Source organism: Opisthocomus hoazin, chromosome 1 (genome assembly GCF_030867145.1).
Source record: "Opisthocomus hoazin isolate bOpiHoa1 chromosome 1, bOpiHoa1.hap1, whole genome shotgun sequence".
Taxonomy (NCBI): Eukaryota; Metazoa; Chordata; class Aves; order Opisthocomiformes; family Opisthocomidae; genus Opisthocomus; species Opisthocomus hoazin.
This window is the reverse complement of record NC_134414.1, coordinates 123865412-123879278: the sequence shown is the minus strand read 5'-3', so window position 1 is coordinate 123879278 and position 13867 is coordinate 123865412. Positions and strand designations below refer to the sequence as shown.

At 40.1% G+C, this 13867-nt stretch overlaps 1 protein-coding gene across 8 annotated transcripts in view; it reads right to left on the bottom strand.

Moving 5' to 3' along the window:
* DCAF6 (DDB1 and CUL4 associated factor 6) overlaps positions 1-13867 on the bottom strand; it is a 93738-nt gene that overhangs the window by 31054 nt on the left and 48817 nt on the right. For 3 of the 8 annotated variants that reach the window (XM_075434724.1, XM_075434738.1, XM_075434731.1), the window contains exons 11-12: positions 11825-11992; positions 1545-1604 (exon numbers count right to left, since the gene is read on the bottom strand). The exons of 1 other annotated variant lie outside the window; for it this stretch is intronic. In XM_075434724.1, the coding sequence (XP_075290839.1) occupies positions 1545-1604; positions 11825-11992 (228 nt within the window). The remainder of the gene's footprint in view (positions 1-1544; positions 1605-11824; positions 11993-13867) is intronic. 4 more of the 8 variants (XM_075434755.1, XM_075434781.1, XM_075434763.1 and 1 more) reach the window with 2 other exon arrangements.

Here is a 13867-nt window from a genome sequence, read left to right as displayed (position 1 = left end):
TGGTGGTTTTCTTGCACATTAAAGAAAACTGAAGTGCTTTTATGAGAGAACACCTCTTCACATTAGGTCAAGTAATTCCTTAATAAAGGAAAAAATTATTAGAAAAAACTCCCAAGTCTATTACAACTATGGGCCTATTACAACTATGCAATTAACAATAGTAATACACCAACTAGTTTTCAAGGCAACTGATCCTGCTTGAAGAGGAATCTGATGCAGATTTGGGAACCGATTTCTGGGACCAAAACTTCTGGTTTTATCTTTGTTGTCACATGGACTTAATTCACACCTTGATGGAACTATTTAGCAGTTTTCTAAAAATTGTGCAGTTGTAAGAACTTCAGTAAACATACAGACTTTCTATGTTAATTCTGATTTATTCTACTTTCATCAAATAATGCTTTATTCTGTATTCACAGCAGAGAGCATAACTTGGCCACTAAATATAAGCAAGTTTTCCAGCAAAACCTGACTATTGGAGTGATGTAGACTACTGAACCATGAATAATTAGGAAATTCACACATCGAGGTTTACGGCTATTTCATCACAAAATGTAACTCTGAAAAATTAATTTATTTTGTCAATATAAAACATAGCTTGATTTTTTTTCCCAGTGTTCTGGCATCCTAAAATAAACCATAATCTCAACAGTTGCCAAACAGACTATTTTTCAGAAATTGGATTTCGAAACGGCATTCTAGTTTAGAATGTGAAACAAGATGAGACAGCCAGCTCTTTTGTGGGATTTAAGCTATTGAATCTCTACAGAGGCTTTGACGTGGAAGTAAGCATAATGCAGAGTGTATGGAAATCTATTTTTAAATTACCATCTATCACTCATTAATTATTCAGGCATAAATATTCACTACAAATTACATTCGTTCAGCTGGAATAGGGTCACCTTTGGCCCACTTCACAGCTCACAGTTTGAAGACTGATGAATAATGGGCACAGAGAAAGCTCATAAAAGTGTTCTTTCTACCACCAGCCCACAGGGCATCTACAGAGAAACACTAGCATGTTTGTTCATCAGAAGAGGTGTACGACAAGGGGTTACAGAGGTATAATGCACCTCAGTGCAATAGGTGCTCTTGAGTTACTCAAACTGTGCAGCTGTAACAAAGCTGCACGTCTCTCTTCCATAAGATAAATTAATTTGGCATTGTATGACTAAAAGTTACTTCCATCTTGATATTTACATTTTGATCCAAGAAGAACCATTCAGAAAAAAATGTTAAAGAATTAATTTTACTTTGCATTTAAAAAAAATATTCTAAATGTCTGTCGAGTACATAAGACATTTACTGTACCTACATTGAGCACATTAAGAATTGAGCATAGGATGGCTTTTCAAAACAACAGTTAACCTTACTCTTTTACTCATATTGAGAATTAAATGAGTTTCCAGCAGATCTGCTTACAGAATTCTACTTTATGTAGATGAACAGCATTTTTAGACTGTTTATCATCATGAAAGGCAATTTTAAAAGGAAGCATTGCAATCAGCTATGGCTGGGTATAGTGCATTTCCTGTCACACGCACCCTGTTGCTCATCAAGTGACATGGATCCAAGCTGTTTGTTAACCACAGAAGAAGGAGAATCTGAAACAAAAACGAGATTTCAACTTAAAACATAAGCAGCAGAGAACTGCACAGCAATGTCACGATCGTATGTTAGTTTAAAATAAAAAATAAAAAGCAGCAACATAAGGAAGCTTTGAGTTTGTTTTATGAGCAGCCAGCCATATTGCATTTTCTAGGCATGACAGAAGCAAAGCCACTTGTCTCAAATCATTATGTTTTTCTTCAGGTAGTCATTGAACAGCCGGAAGCTTGCTGACATGTTGATATTAAAAATGCCTGTCAATTACTAAAGATTTTACTACGTTCTTCAAATTTCTAACATCTCAGGGAAAACACTGAAGAGTCATGACTCCTAAAGCCTTTGCTCCAACTACCAAATGACACGAGTATTTCAAACCATGTGCTAAACGTAAATTTCAGAAGATTTATACTTTAACATAAAATACTCCATGGCATACCAGTATCTTCAATATTTATATCTATGAGCATAAAATGTAAAAGATGAGACTGTTCACAGATATGACAGCATAAAGACTGTTTTTAAAACATTACAGCACCGAAATACATCGCACTCATATGACAGTTCGATAGTTCTGCATTCCTAGATGCTACGCGCCTGTGGCATCTGATGACTGAGAACGTGTCTTCAGAAGGAGTTTATCAAAGCACCACACCAGTCAGTCTTCTAAAAAACCTCATCTGATCACGGGGGGGGGGGGGGCAGGGTGCAAAGAAAAAACCCTCAGCAGTTAAGTGCATTTTTTTCCACTGGACACTACCAGTTAATAACTATCACCAGCACCACATTCACTGTGCAGTCAAATGACACCTGTAACTTTCACTGTCTTCTGTGAGTCTATTTTCCTTGTCACCTCTAAAGACCAGATCTTACTTCCGTATTACCTTAAGATGAGCTGATGTACATAAATCAGTGCGGTATTTCAAAGATACTGGCTAGGCTACCGTATCTTGGTTCCATTTGTTAATGTTCTGTTATAAATAAATTCATGCTAAGCTAAAAGGATTTAATATCCTGTATTATAAACTGAATCACAGTCTGCCAACATCACAGCATGCTAAAGACATTTTAACATAAATTTAAATCCTATACAAGGAAAGCAATGAAGTAACACACTCCTACAGGAAGGTCACTTCCAGGTTTGGGCCAGAATCACGAGCATGACCTATCTGTAGTACAGCTATAAAACCTACTAAATTGACACAGTGGATTTAAATATATATCCTCAAGTGATACTTCCTTCCCAGCCATTGGTGCAAGAATCAAGCCTGCTCCTTTGTTACACTGATACCTAGCGTAGGGGAGGGGAGGCGTGAAGAACAGAGACCAGAAGAGTCGGAGGCAAGCGCAGTGTGTTTTGGAGGCTGTCTTCTTTTGGTAACTGGGCTTATACATTTTATTTCCGTAACCGGGGAACATAAAATTTTGTCCTCACCTTTGTTCAGCCATGCTCATGCCTTGCACCAAACACACCTACGCCAGGCCACAAAATTTGTCATGTAGATTTAGATGGGACGTAGCTCTCCAGTATGAGACTTGTAACATTAATATATTTCACTTTACATAACTGAAGTGTGCTCTACATACAATTTCTAATTTAGAAGAGAAGTATTTACAGCAGAATTTTTCAGTGGTGTAGTAATCCACGTTTCAGAATGTAAATCAGAGCAAAAAGCTGATGTAAAGATGTACCATGTTGTAAGATGACCTACTTGTATTCCAGCTGACTCAGCACAGGAATCAGTACGCCTCTCTCAAGGAGAGGGCTGGCTTTGATCACAGACTCACAGTTATGAAGCCTGTGCTGGGATTAACTTGTATCAAAAGTGCTAAAGAGAGGGGTGGTCTTGGACAGCCAGCCGAGAAGACTAATGATAGAAGACAGTGATTCTTGGTTGCGCTCTGTTCTTGTGCTCCAGTTCTTTCTGTAAGCATCTATGTCCTTTTTTAAAAGTGTACCATACTGCCAAACATTTGACTTGGCTGGAAAAGCTAATCTCATCAGCTCTTTAATTCAGACCAAGGTGAACAGAAGAAATATGCCTAAACTAACATATTTTAATTATAAACATAAGAAATTACATTTACTGTCCTTACCAGCACTTCTAAATTTTATTACAACCTCATATTATACAACAATAAGTAAAAAGTAGGTGTGTTTTACCATGTGCATCATTCAATTACGTAAGTGAAAATGAAAAATTTTCTAGGTAGTAGTCCATGCCAAGGTAGGCTTAAACCTCCCACATTTCACTATTATTTTGATGTCTGCTTACAACTTTGTGAATGCATTTCACTTGTAATATGACAATTTTTAAACAACACATAAGAAGCGCATCCTAAATATTCCAGTTAACATGGTTAAGAAAACAGCCCAGTTTGTAGTAATTTTAAACTCACTTTTTTTTCCTTTTTCCAGTCCCCTGATGTCACAGATCACCAGCATCCCTCGAAGTGGCACTGCGGTCTGGAACCCCACAGCTCAGGCAGGGCAATAAATGTGACCACGAAACCAGCCTAGCGAAGTTCAGGTAAATGCCTCTTTTTTTAATATATGGCTTTGTTTTGTAAAAATTCTGAAAAAGTACTTTCATCATTTCTGATAAAGCTTTTGAAAAAAATATTACCAAAATTGTGCCATATAGTTAAAAAAACAAACAAAAATCCAAACTCTTACCTGAGCCTTCATAGGCTGAGTCTACATTCCAATGCAGTTCACCACTGGCTCTAATGTCACCAGTACATTCTAAACTGGAACACCACTTAAAGAGGGAACTGGAGATTCATAAATTTGGGGAACCTCAAACAGAAAATAGAAGATAATTTTAAAGCCAGTTACACGCTGAAGGATCTTCCTAAAGTTTGGGCAATCAACATCTGACTTCAGCAAAATATTAGCATGCCACCTCTATTGTTATGGTTAAAAAAAAATTTCCTCCTTCTATCACTATAACATCAGCTCCAGTGTGAGAGTCTGGACTGAAGCAGTGTGAAGAAGAGACCTGCTTTTAAAGTCCTAAACGTGGCACATATAGTGGACCTTAATCTAAGAAATGAAATATAGTGGACCTTAATCTAAGAAATGAAATATTTAATAACTAGGAGTAATTGCTTTGCACAGTAAGTAAGCTCTCAGTTACATATTTTGGACTTCAAATGGACACATTTCTACACCTGGGTGTTTACAAAGAATGCAAAGAACCTAGTAATAAAAACTGCAGTAATCTTGTTCTTTGCAGCAAGCTTTAACACAGAAATTAAGGTCCAATTTGTTCCAGACACTGACCACACAGACTTTTGAAACAACCAAAATGAAAAAAAAAAAACCAGGGCAACGTGCATCACAGGTTCTGCAGTGTGTCCACATGCACATGTATATGTCTTTATTCCACAATAAATGCAGTCTAAATCAAATTAAATTTTCCTCAAAAAAAATAAAGGTTCACATTACTTTATATTTTTGTGGGTAAGATTACGCACACTGACCACTACAGGAACCCCTGACGCACACTGATCTATAATACCGATTTATTTCTACTTTTTCACTTCAATATCAGCTGGTTCATGTTTCTGTAACTTCTCAAATTGAATTTGGTTCACCGAAAGTTCTCAAAAAGAGCAATGTAAGGTAATGGCGATGCATACATAGCATATCAACACTGGGCAGACCAGCACTAATAACAGATTAAAAAGGTTTACTTTGTAGTTATTTAAACACTGCACAGGTTCTTAAATACTACACTGATCTACTCACAAAAATGTAAGTCAAAACTAGTCTTTGTTGGAGAAAGTACATAACAAAAAAAACCCCTAATTATCCAAATCACCATAGTTCCCTAATCAAAGTGGCTATCAAAAAAATCTGAATACGCTCAATACCTAAGCAAAGGCTGGAAGACAAAATAGACCTGATACACGCAGCATATACTGCTTCTAAAACTCCACCAAATTTACACAATACTTACGGAGAGGTATCCACTAAAACAAAGTCTCTTTGCAATCTGAGGATGAAGCATCTTTTTCCTCCATGTCAAATCAGCCCACTGTGAATCATTACTCTGTTAACTCACTTTCACATTCAGTAACAACAACAAACTTTTGACCATATTTTTCTAAATACTGAAGGTTAACTATTCCAGTCCCAGCTTACAAATCCTCATGTAACTATTACAAGTCCTCAGACTAGGACACAACAACTACCACGCAATCTAAATTTCTATGAAACCTGTAAAAGCTTTCTTGACATTTTCTACTGGTAATTTCTTACATGATTTTTTCTCCACTCTGTGTCTATAGCTATAACTGAACTTCTGTGATTGCAAAGATAAGGATTAACAATGAAATACAGGTCAGAAGAAATGACCTTAAGTTTCACACTAAATTCCCCCCCAAAATTGCAAGTGTAAATCATACAAGTTTTGCCAAAGTAGGGATTAAGAACTTTCAACCCTGGGCCAGAGGCTATGATGCCATTTCACATAATGGCAGACACACTTCGGGTTGTAATTTTTTGTTTGAAAATTTACAGCTAGTATGTGCCTGAAAAAAGAACAACTGCCTCAAGACAGGGCATCAAAGACAGCCTTGCAGGAAAAAGATAGAGATTGTCTCTGTATGGGAATTTATTATTAGAAAAACAAAACAAAACTAAGAACTTCTTTTTCTCCTACCACATTTCTGAAATGCCAACTTACCCTAGGATTGGAAAACAACTTTTTCTATGGAGAAGCAAGAGACCAAAAATCTGCAGCTCTAGTTTTCCACAGGAATAGATTGCGGGTATGCATCTTCCAAAAATGAGTCTTAGGAGGTCAGAAAAAGGGAACAAAACAAAGTGACTTGCATGAAAAGAAATAAGCAAATACAGAGAATATTTCCATGTCCAGCATGCAGAAATCTTAAAAAGTAAATAGATAACGCAAAGATGATCTGGATTCCCCCATCAAAAGAAAGGGGTTTCATTTGTTCCCTACCATAATAGGGGAAGAAGGAGGAAAACAATGAAAGAAGCTGATGAAGCACAACAGTAATTTCTTGTATTTACACATACTAGTAAAAAGGAAAAGGTAATGTAATCTTTTATCAAATTTCTTGAGCAATAGTTGACCAAACACATTAAATATTTAAATTTGAATTCCTCACTTTAAATCTTCCCCTATCTATAATACTGAAGGTAGCAAATCCCACTGACCAGAACAAACAGCAAAAAGATACACATCCTAATGAGATGGAGGTCAGGTAGCAAAACCGTTCCCACTTCCTCTCCCTAGAAAGAAATGTTTCTGTAGTGCTAAGTGAATCTACCTTTCAAAGCAATCAGTTAACAAGTAAAATGGTTAAATTTGCAAACTCATTGCCACCACATCAAGAATGAGGTAAATATTTGAATACTAGTTTTCTCCAAGACTATGTATGTGTTCTGTGGTTCCCTGGTGATCCCATACATAACAATTGGACCTTACCATTAGCTCCCTTAAAACTCAAAGCACATAGGAACTCAAAACTCCAAGAAGTAGCGATGGGATCCAAACTAACTCCAATATTTTTTTTGGCTTCTTTGACCATGGGGAGGTGTACACAGCACCGGGCCTGCTGGCGACAGGTGGATCGCAGCTATCTCAAAGGGGAAAAAGGATTCTTGGCCACGAGCTGGCGGGGCTCATTGAGAGGGCTTTAAACTAGGTTCGAAGGGGGAAGGGGACATTGCCCAGCTCACTAGGGATGAGCCCAGGCTTGGCGTGCCAGTGTCAGGAGTGAGACTGACAGCCCAGCTCAAGTGTGTCTATACCAACACACGTAGCATGGGCAATAAACAGGAGGAGCTGGAAGCCATTATACAGCAGGACAGCTACGACTTGGTCGCCATCACAGAAACGCGGTGGGACAACTCGCATGACTGGCATGCTGTCATGGATGGCTACAGGGTCTTTAGGAAAGACAGGCCAACAAGGAGAGGTGGTGGAATTGCTCTGTATGTGAGGGAGCAACTGGAATGCATTGAGCTTTGCCTGGGGGCAGATGAGGAACAAGTTGAGAGCTTATGAGTTAGAATTAAGGGACAGGTTCATAAGGGTGACATTACGGTGGGCGTGTATTACAGGCCACCTGACCAGGAAGAGGAAGTCGATGAGGCCTTCTACAGGCAGCTGCAAGCAGCCTCACAGTCACAGGCCCTGGTTCTCGTGGGGGACTTCAACCACCCTGACATCAGCTGGGAAGACCATACAGCTAGGCATTCACAAACCAGGAGGTTCCTACAGAGCATCGATGATAACTTTCTGATGCAAGTGGTGGAGGAACCAACAAGGAAAGGTGCTTTGCTGGACCTTCTATTAACAAACAAGAAGGGACTGGTTGAGGACGTGAAGGTTGGAGGTAGACTCGCCTGCAGTGACCATGAAATGGTGGAGTACAGGATCCTGCATGTAGGAAGCAGGGCAATAAGTAGGATCAAAACCTTGGACCTCAGGAGGGCTAACTTTGGCTCTTCAAAGAAGCTACTGGGAGGAATCCTGTGGGCCAGGGCTCTCGAAGGCAGAGGGGTCCAAGAGTGCTGGTCACTGTTTAAACGTCACTTCCTCCATGCTCAGGAGCGGTGCATCCCCCTGAGAAAGAAATCTAGCAAAGGACGCAGGAGACCTGCATGGTTGAACAAGGAGCTTCTAGCGGAGCTCAGGTGGAAGAGAAAGGTCCATGAATGTGGAAAGAAGGACAGGCCACTTGGGATGAGTACAGGAATGTGGTCAGAGCGTGCAGGGATGTGATGAGGACTGCCAAGGCCCACCTGGAAATGAAGCTGGCAAGGGATGTCAAAAACAACAAGAAGGGCTTCTTCAACTACATCAGCAGCAAAAGGAAGGCTAGGGACAATTTGGGGCCGCTGCTGGATGAGGCGGGTGTCCTGGTGACGGAGGATGCAGAGAAGGCAGAGCTACTGAATGCCTTCTTTGCTTCAGTCTTCAGTGCCAAGACAGGCCCTCAGGAATCCTGGCCCTGGAGGTAAGAGAAGAAGCCCACAGAGAGGATGACTTTCCCTAGGTCGAGGAGGACTGTATGAGAGATCGCTTAAGCGATCTGGATGTCCACAAATCCATGGGCCCCGATGGAATGCACCCACGAGTGCTGAGGGAGCTGGCGGATGTCACTGCTGAGCCACTCTTCATCATCTTTGAGAGGTCCTGGAGGACAGGAGAGACGCCCAAGGACTGGAGAAAGGCCAGTGTCACTCCAATCTTCAAAAAGGGCAAGAAGGAGGACCCAGGGAACTACAGGCCGGTCAGCCTCACCTCCATCCTGGGAAAGGTGATGGAGCAGCTTATCCTGGAGGTAATCAACAAGCAAGTGGAGGAAAAGAAGGTTATCAGGAGTAGTCAGCATGGATTCACCAATGGGAAATCATGCCTGACCAATCTGATAGCTTTCTACGATGACATGACTGGCTGGGTAGACGAAGGGAGAGCCATGGATGTTGTCTACCTCGACTTCAGCAAGGCTTTCGACACAGTCTCCCATGATATCCTCCTAGGGAAGCTCAGGAAGTGTGGGCTGGATGAGTGGTCGGTGAGGTGGATTGAGAACTGGCTGAATGGCAGAACTCAGAGGCTTGTCATCAGCGGCGCTGAGTCTAGTTGGAGGCTGGTAACTAGTGGTGTCCCTCAAGGGATCACTACTGGGCCCAGTCTTGTTTAACCTCTTCATTAATGACCTGGATGAAGAGTTAGAATGTACCCTCAGCAAGTTTGCTGATGACACCAAGCTGGGAGGTGTGGTAGATACACCGGAAGGCTGTGCTGCCATTCAGCGTGACCTGGACAGGCTGGAAAGTTGGGCAGAGAGGAACCTGATGAGGTTCAACAAGGGCAAGTGCAGGGTCCTGCACCTGGGGGGGAACAACCCCATGCATCAGTACAGGCTTAGGGTGGACTTGCTGGAGAGCAGCTCTGTGGAGAGGGACCTGGGTGTCCTGGTGGATGACAGGTTAACCATGAGCCAGCAGTGTGCTCTGGCTGCCAAGAAACCTAATGGGATCCTGGGATGCATTAGGAGGAGTGTGGCCAACAGGTCAAGGGAGGTTCTCCTTCCCCTCTACAATGCCCTAGTGAGGCCTCATCTGGAGTACTGTGTCCAGTTCTGGGCTCCCCACTTCAAGAAAGATGAAGAGCTACTGGAGAGAGTCCAACGGAGGGCTACGAGGATGGTGAGGGGACTGGAGCATCTCTCCTGCGAGGAGAAGCTGAGCTGGGCTTGTTCAGCCTGAAGAAGAGAAGGCTGAGAGGGGACCTAATAAATGTTTATAAATATCTCAAGGGTGGGTGTCAGGAGGATGGGGCCAGACTCTTTTCAGTGGTGCCCAGTGACAGGACAAGGGGCAATGGGCACAAACTGAAGCAGAGGAAGTTCCATCTGAACATGAGGAAGAACTTCTTCACTCCGAGGGTGACGGTGCACTGGAACAGGCTGCCCAGGGAGGTTGTGGAGTCTCCTTCTCTGGAGATATTCAAGACCCACCTGGACAAGGTCCTGTGCAGCCTGCTGTAGGTGACCCTGCTTCAGCAGGGGGGTTGGACTAGATGACCCACAGAGGTCCCTTCCAACCCTGAACATCCTGTGATTCTGTGTAATATATTTCTGACTCCCAGTCATAGCAGTTACTCAGCTTAAAGCTTCAAACTTGTGTCAGTATGGATCCTACAGTATGTGACCCACAAGCAATCAGGAGTAAAGAATTACACTGCATCCTTGAAGGAGCACTGAGATGGGCAAGATCATATCAAGCGAAACCCAGACCAACACAAACTTCAGAGGAAGTAAAATATCCACAGATTTACCTCCAGCTGAAAATTCTAGAGATGGTTGTAACCAAACATTTTTTCCACCTTCAATTCAATGGGAAATAATTTAGTGAAAAAAATCTTTTATAAGTCATTTGACAAAGAAAATGGAAGATCAAGTTCTATTGACTTTAAGTGTTAGTTATGGTTTTGCCTTTATCAATATATATCCTTGAATCAATAAATTCTGATAATCAGCTTGATAAAAAAAATTGGTAGCTTTTTGGTAGGGTTTTTTTTTTCTGGCAGGAAAAAACAGTCACCTGCAAGGACACTGCTCCATTGTCTTTTTTGTTCTCCTCCTACAGGCAACAGGCACCTATGGCCACCCATCCCTTGGATAAGCACACAGCCCTCCAGAATCTACTTGTTTCAAAACATTCTGAAAACTCACTGTAGAATTTTCTAGTGTAGGAAGTTATTCAAAATTCGGTAACTACATATTGTAGCTAGAGCACTAGCCACTGTTACATCAAATTGTTCTGTAAGGCTCCAGATAAATGAACAGATGAAACTACAGCAAGTCAGGCTGTGAATGTATGACACAATCCTTATAAGTAATTTAGCCAAACATCAACTGTCACAGAATTTATCCATAGAAGAAACATCGCTAGACATTACTTCTCAACACAAAATATCCTGATTTTTCACACAGCATGCAGCTCACTCATTTTTACATGGTGCCATAACAAAGTTTGCTTCAAATTTATGCTTTAGGGTTTATCTCTTTATTCACATGCATGCTTCTACCCTAACTTTCTCAAATATGTCTCTTTACTATAAACATCTCCAAAACTTTTTTGTAATAATTGTTAATCTCATTAAGATAAGAGACAGAGGATGGTGAAATTAAAAGTCACTCTGTTTAAAAAAGGAGAGCATATAATGGGGACTTTGGCTTGTTACAAGTATTTTCACTATACTTACTGTAAAACCATCATATTTAAGAGTGCCAAAATTCTGTTTTACTGAATTGCTACCCTGATTTAGAAAAAATGCTAAACCAAAGCCAAGTCTTAAATGTTACCATTGGATACAGTTAACACCAAAACACAATTTCAAGTGCATTAAGTACCTTAGTCTGTTCAGGACACAGCAATTTCTCGCTCAACTGCTCTAACAAACATTGCACATACCCGATACCATGCACCTAGGAAGCCTTCTCCATATAGTATCATTTAGCTAAGTAATTCAAATATGTTACATAAATGAAAACTGTCAGTATTACTCCTTCCCTAACCATGTGATGATAAACACCACCACATGCAAGGCAAGACAAGCAGCAAATGCATTAACTGTCTTGTTCTGGAAGAGAAGCATCTCAGCAAACAGCAGCAGCACAAACTACAACTACATTAGCTGCTTAAGAAATCTTGACAAATGATAACCTGATGTCTGAGGGTTCTGTGAGGAGCCCTTAGAGGAGGACTGATCAGAGGAGGAGGACTGTGGTGCTGAACCCTCAGCTAGCTCTCGCTGTCTCTGTTGTTCTGCCTTCTTAAGCCTCAGCCGCTGTAGACCCCTACGGATTATAGCTAACTCAGGTCCCATTAACTCTGACAAACAAGGAGGGGGGGGAAAAGAAAGGTATGTAAAAGAAAGAAGCATTGAACATACAATATACAGAAGAGGGAGGAGTGGTGGGGTACTGACCAAAGAGAAGCAACAGATACCAACTTAATTACAGTGAAAAAATTTATGTAAGTCATTTAATAACATCCAGAAATTATAAAATGAAATATTGAAATTGTTTTTATCTTCCTAAATGCATGAATCACAGGACTTAGAAGTTCAGGATTCATGTCACACAATACACCTCCCTCCCCATCTCCAACACTTCAATCATTTAACAAAGAACTATTTAATGAGAATAAATAGATCCTGAGTGATTCAAAACAAAGCAAACAACATTAGAATTTATTTTCTTGTTCCTAACACACATAACAAATGAGAATACTCATGGTGTAAAATGATGCAACTGTGGTCTACAGGTAAATTTTCAAAATGAATGTGACAGCTTCCTGATGTGAAAAAAATAATAATGCAGTACAATTTTGATCAAAACAAACCTGCGAAAGAAGTGAACTGGGACTATGGAAGTAGGTGGCAGAACAGCATCTAACCAAAAAATACACTTTAACTATGAACTCATTTTTTATATCTCCGTCTTTCCCAGTGGGTGAGGATTCAAAAAGTCTGAAAACACTGTTAAGTGGTCCTAGAGAAAATGTAATTTATTGGATCATAAACAATCCTTAGTATAATTCTCTTAACAGACTATCCTTTCAGTTCCGTCTTCAAAGACTTCACTGTTTTCACCCTTTTGTTTTTATTCGTTAGTTGTACCATTTTGGCATACACCAGTGCACTGTCTGATTAACAGTATTTTTTGCAAACCGCTATAAAACTAGGTGTCCAAGTAATTTTTAATTCTTTCCATGCTCTTTGCAGATCTCCTCCACTTACTTTAGTGCTGTACAGCAAGCACTTCTTTTTATACAAGACATATTGTCTTTATTAGCAATAGCTGAAGCACAACATTGACCTGAACCACTGCTGAACTGCTCTCATCTACAAAATAGTAGGGTAGAGAAGCTAATTCAGACTTAAATATTCACATCAAATGCTCTAGCTAGTTCTGCTATGAACTACTAGGCCTATCCTGAAAGTACTTTCATGAAGGGCAATCTGGAGTATTCTGTAGATATGAGGGAATATGCAAAGAAAAAAAAAAATCAGTATTATGAAATGTTAAAATACTAGAGAGCATTCCATTGGCCTATAACCTTTCATCCAAGCAAAAGCTTTACAAGTATTCTGTAACCCTTATTCACTCAGTGAAGCAAGCAAATTTTAAATTTAAACTTTCATAAAAAGAAACAAACACAAAGACATAATCCAATCATTCAAAAATTAGTGGCAGGCACCAGTTAATATCAAATAGATGCGTGCTCTAATGTCCTTAGCCTAACATCACTTCTGGGAAATACATCCTGCTATTTTATGGTTGATGAGGTGTAACATGAAGGAAAAAGATAAACTTCCTGAAAGGAATATGTCAAAGAGATTTGCTATGAATACTTTTCATGTGCCATGAACATTTATGGAAATTAGAACTCCAAACAGTCTAGAAAATGCTTTTAAGGAAATTTCAATGATGTCTAAAATTGCAGTTTTCAATACTTGCTGCTGATTCAGTTCCACTCAGTCCAGAGACAGTTACAATTTAAGTTGTAACAAGAACTACAATTCAAAATGTAAAGAGATAACCACTATCCTGAATACGCTCAATGACAACACCTTTGAACACATTTCAGAATCTCTAAGCAAATGTTTATTTTGCCAGCAAATGGAGTGAGAAAAGAGAAATGGAAAGAAAAAAAACAGCTATTGCCACTTTCTCATTCCAAATTTAAAAGCAAAGCTACCTT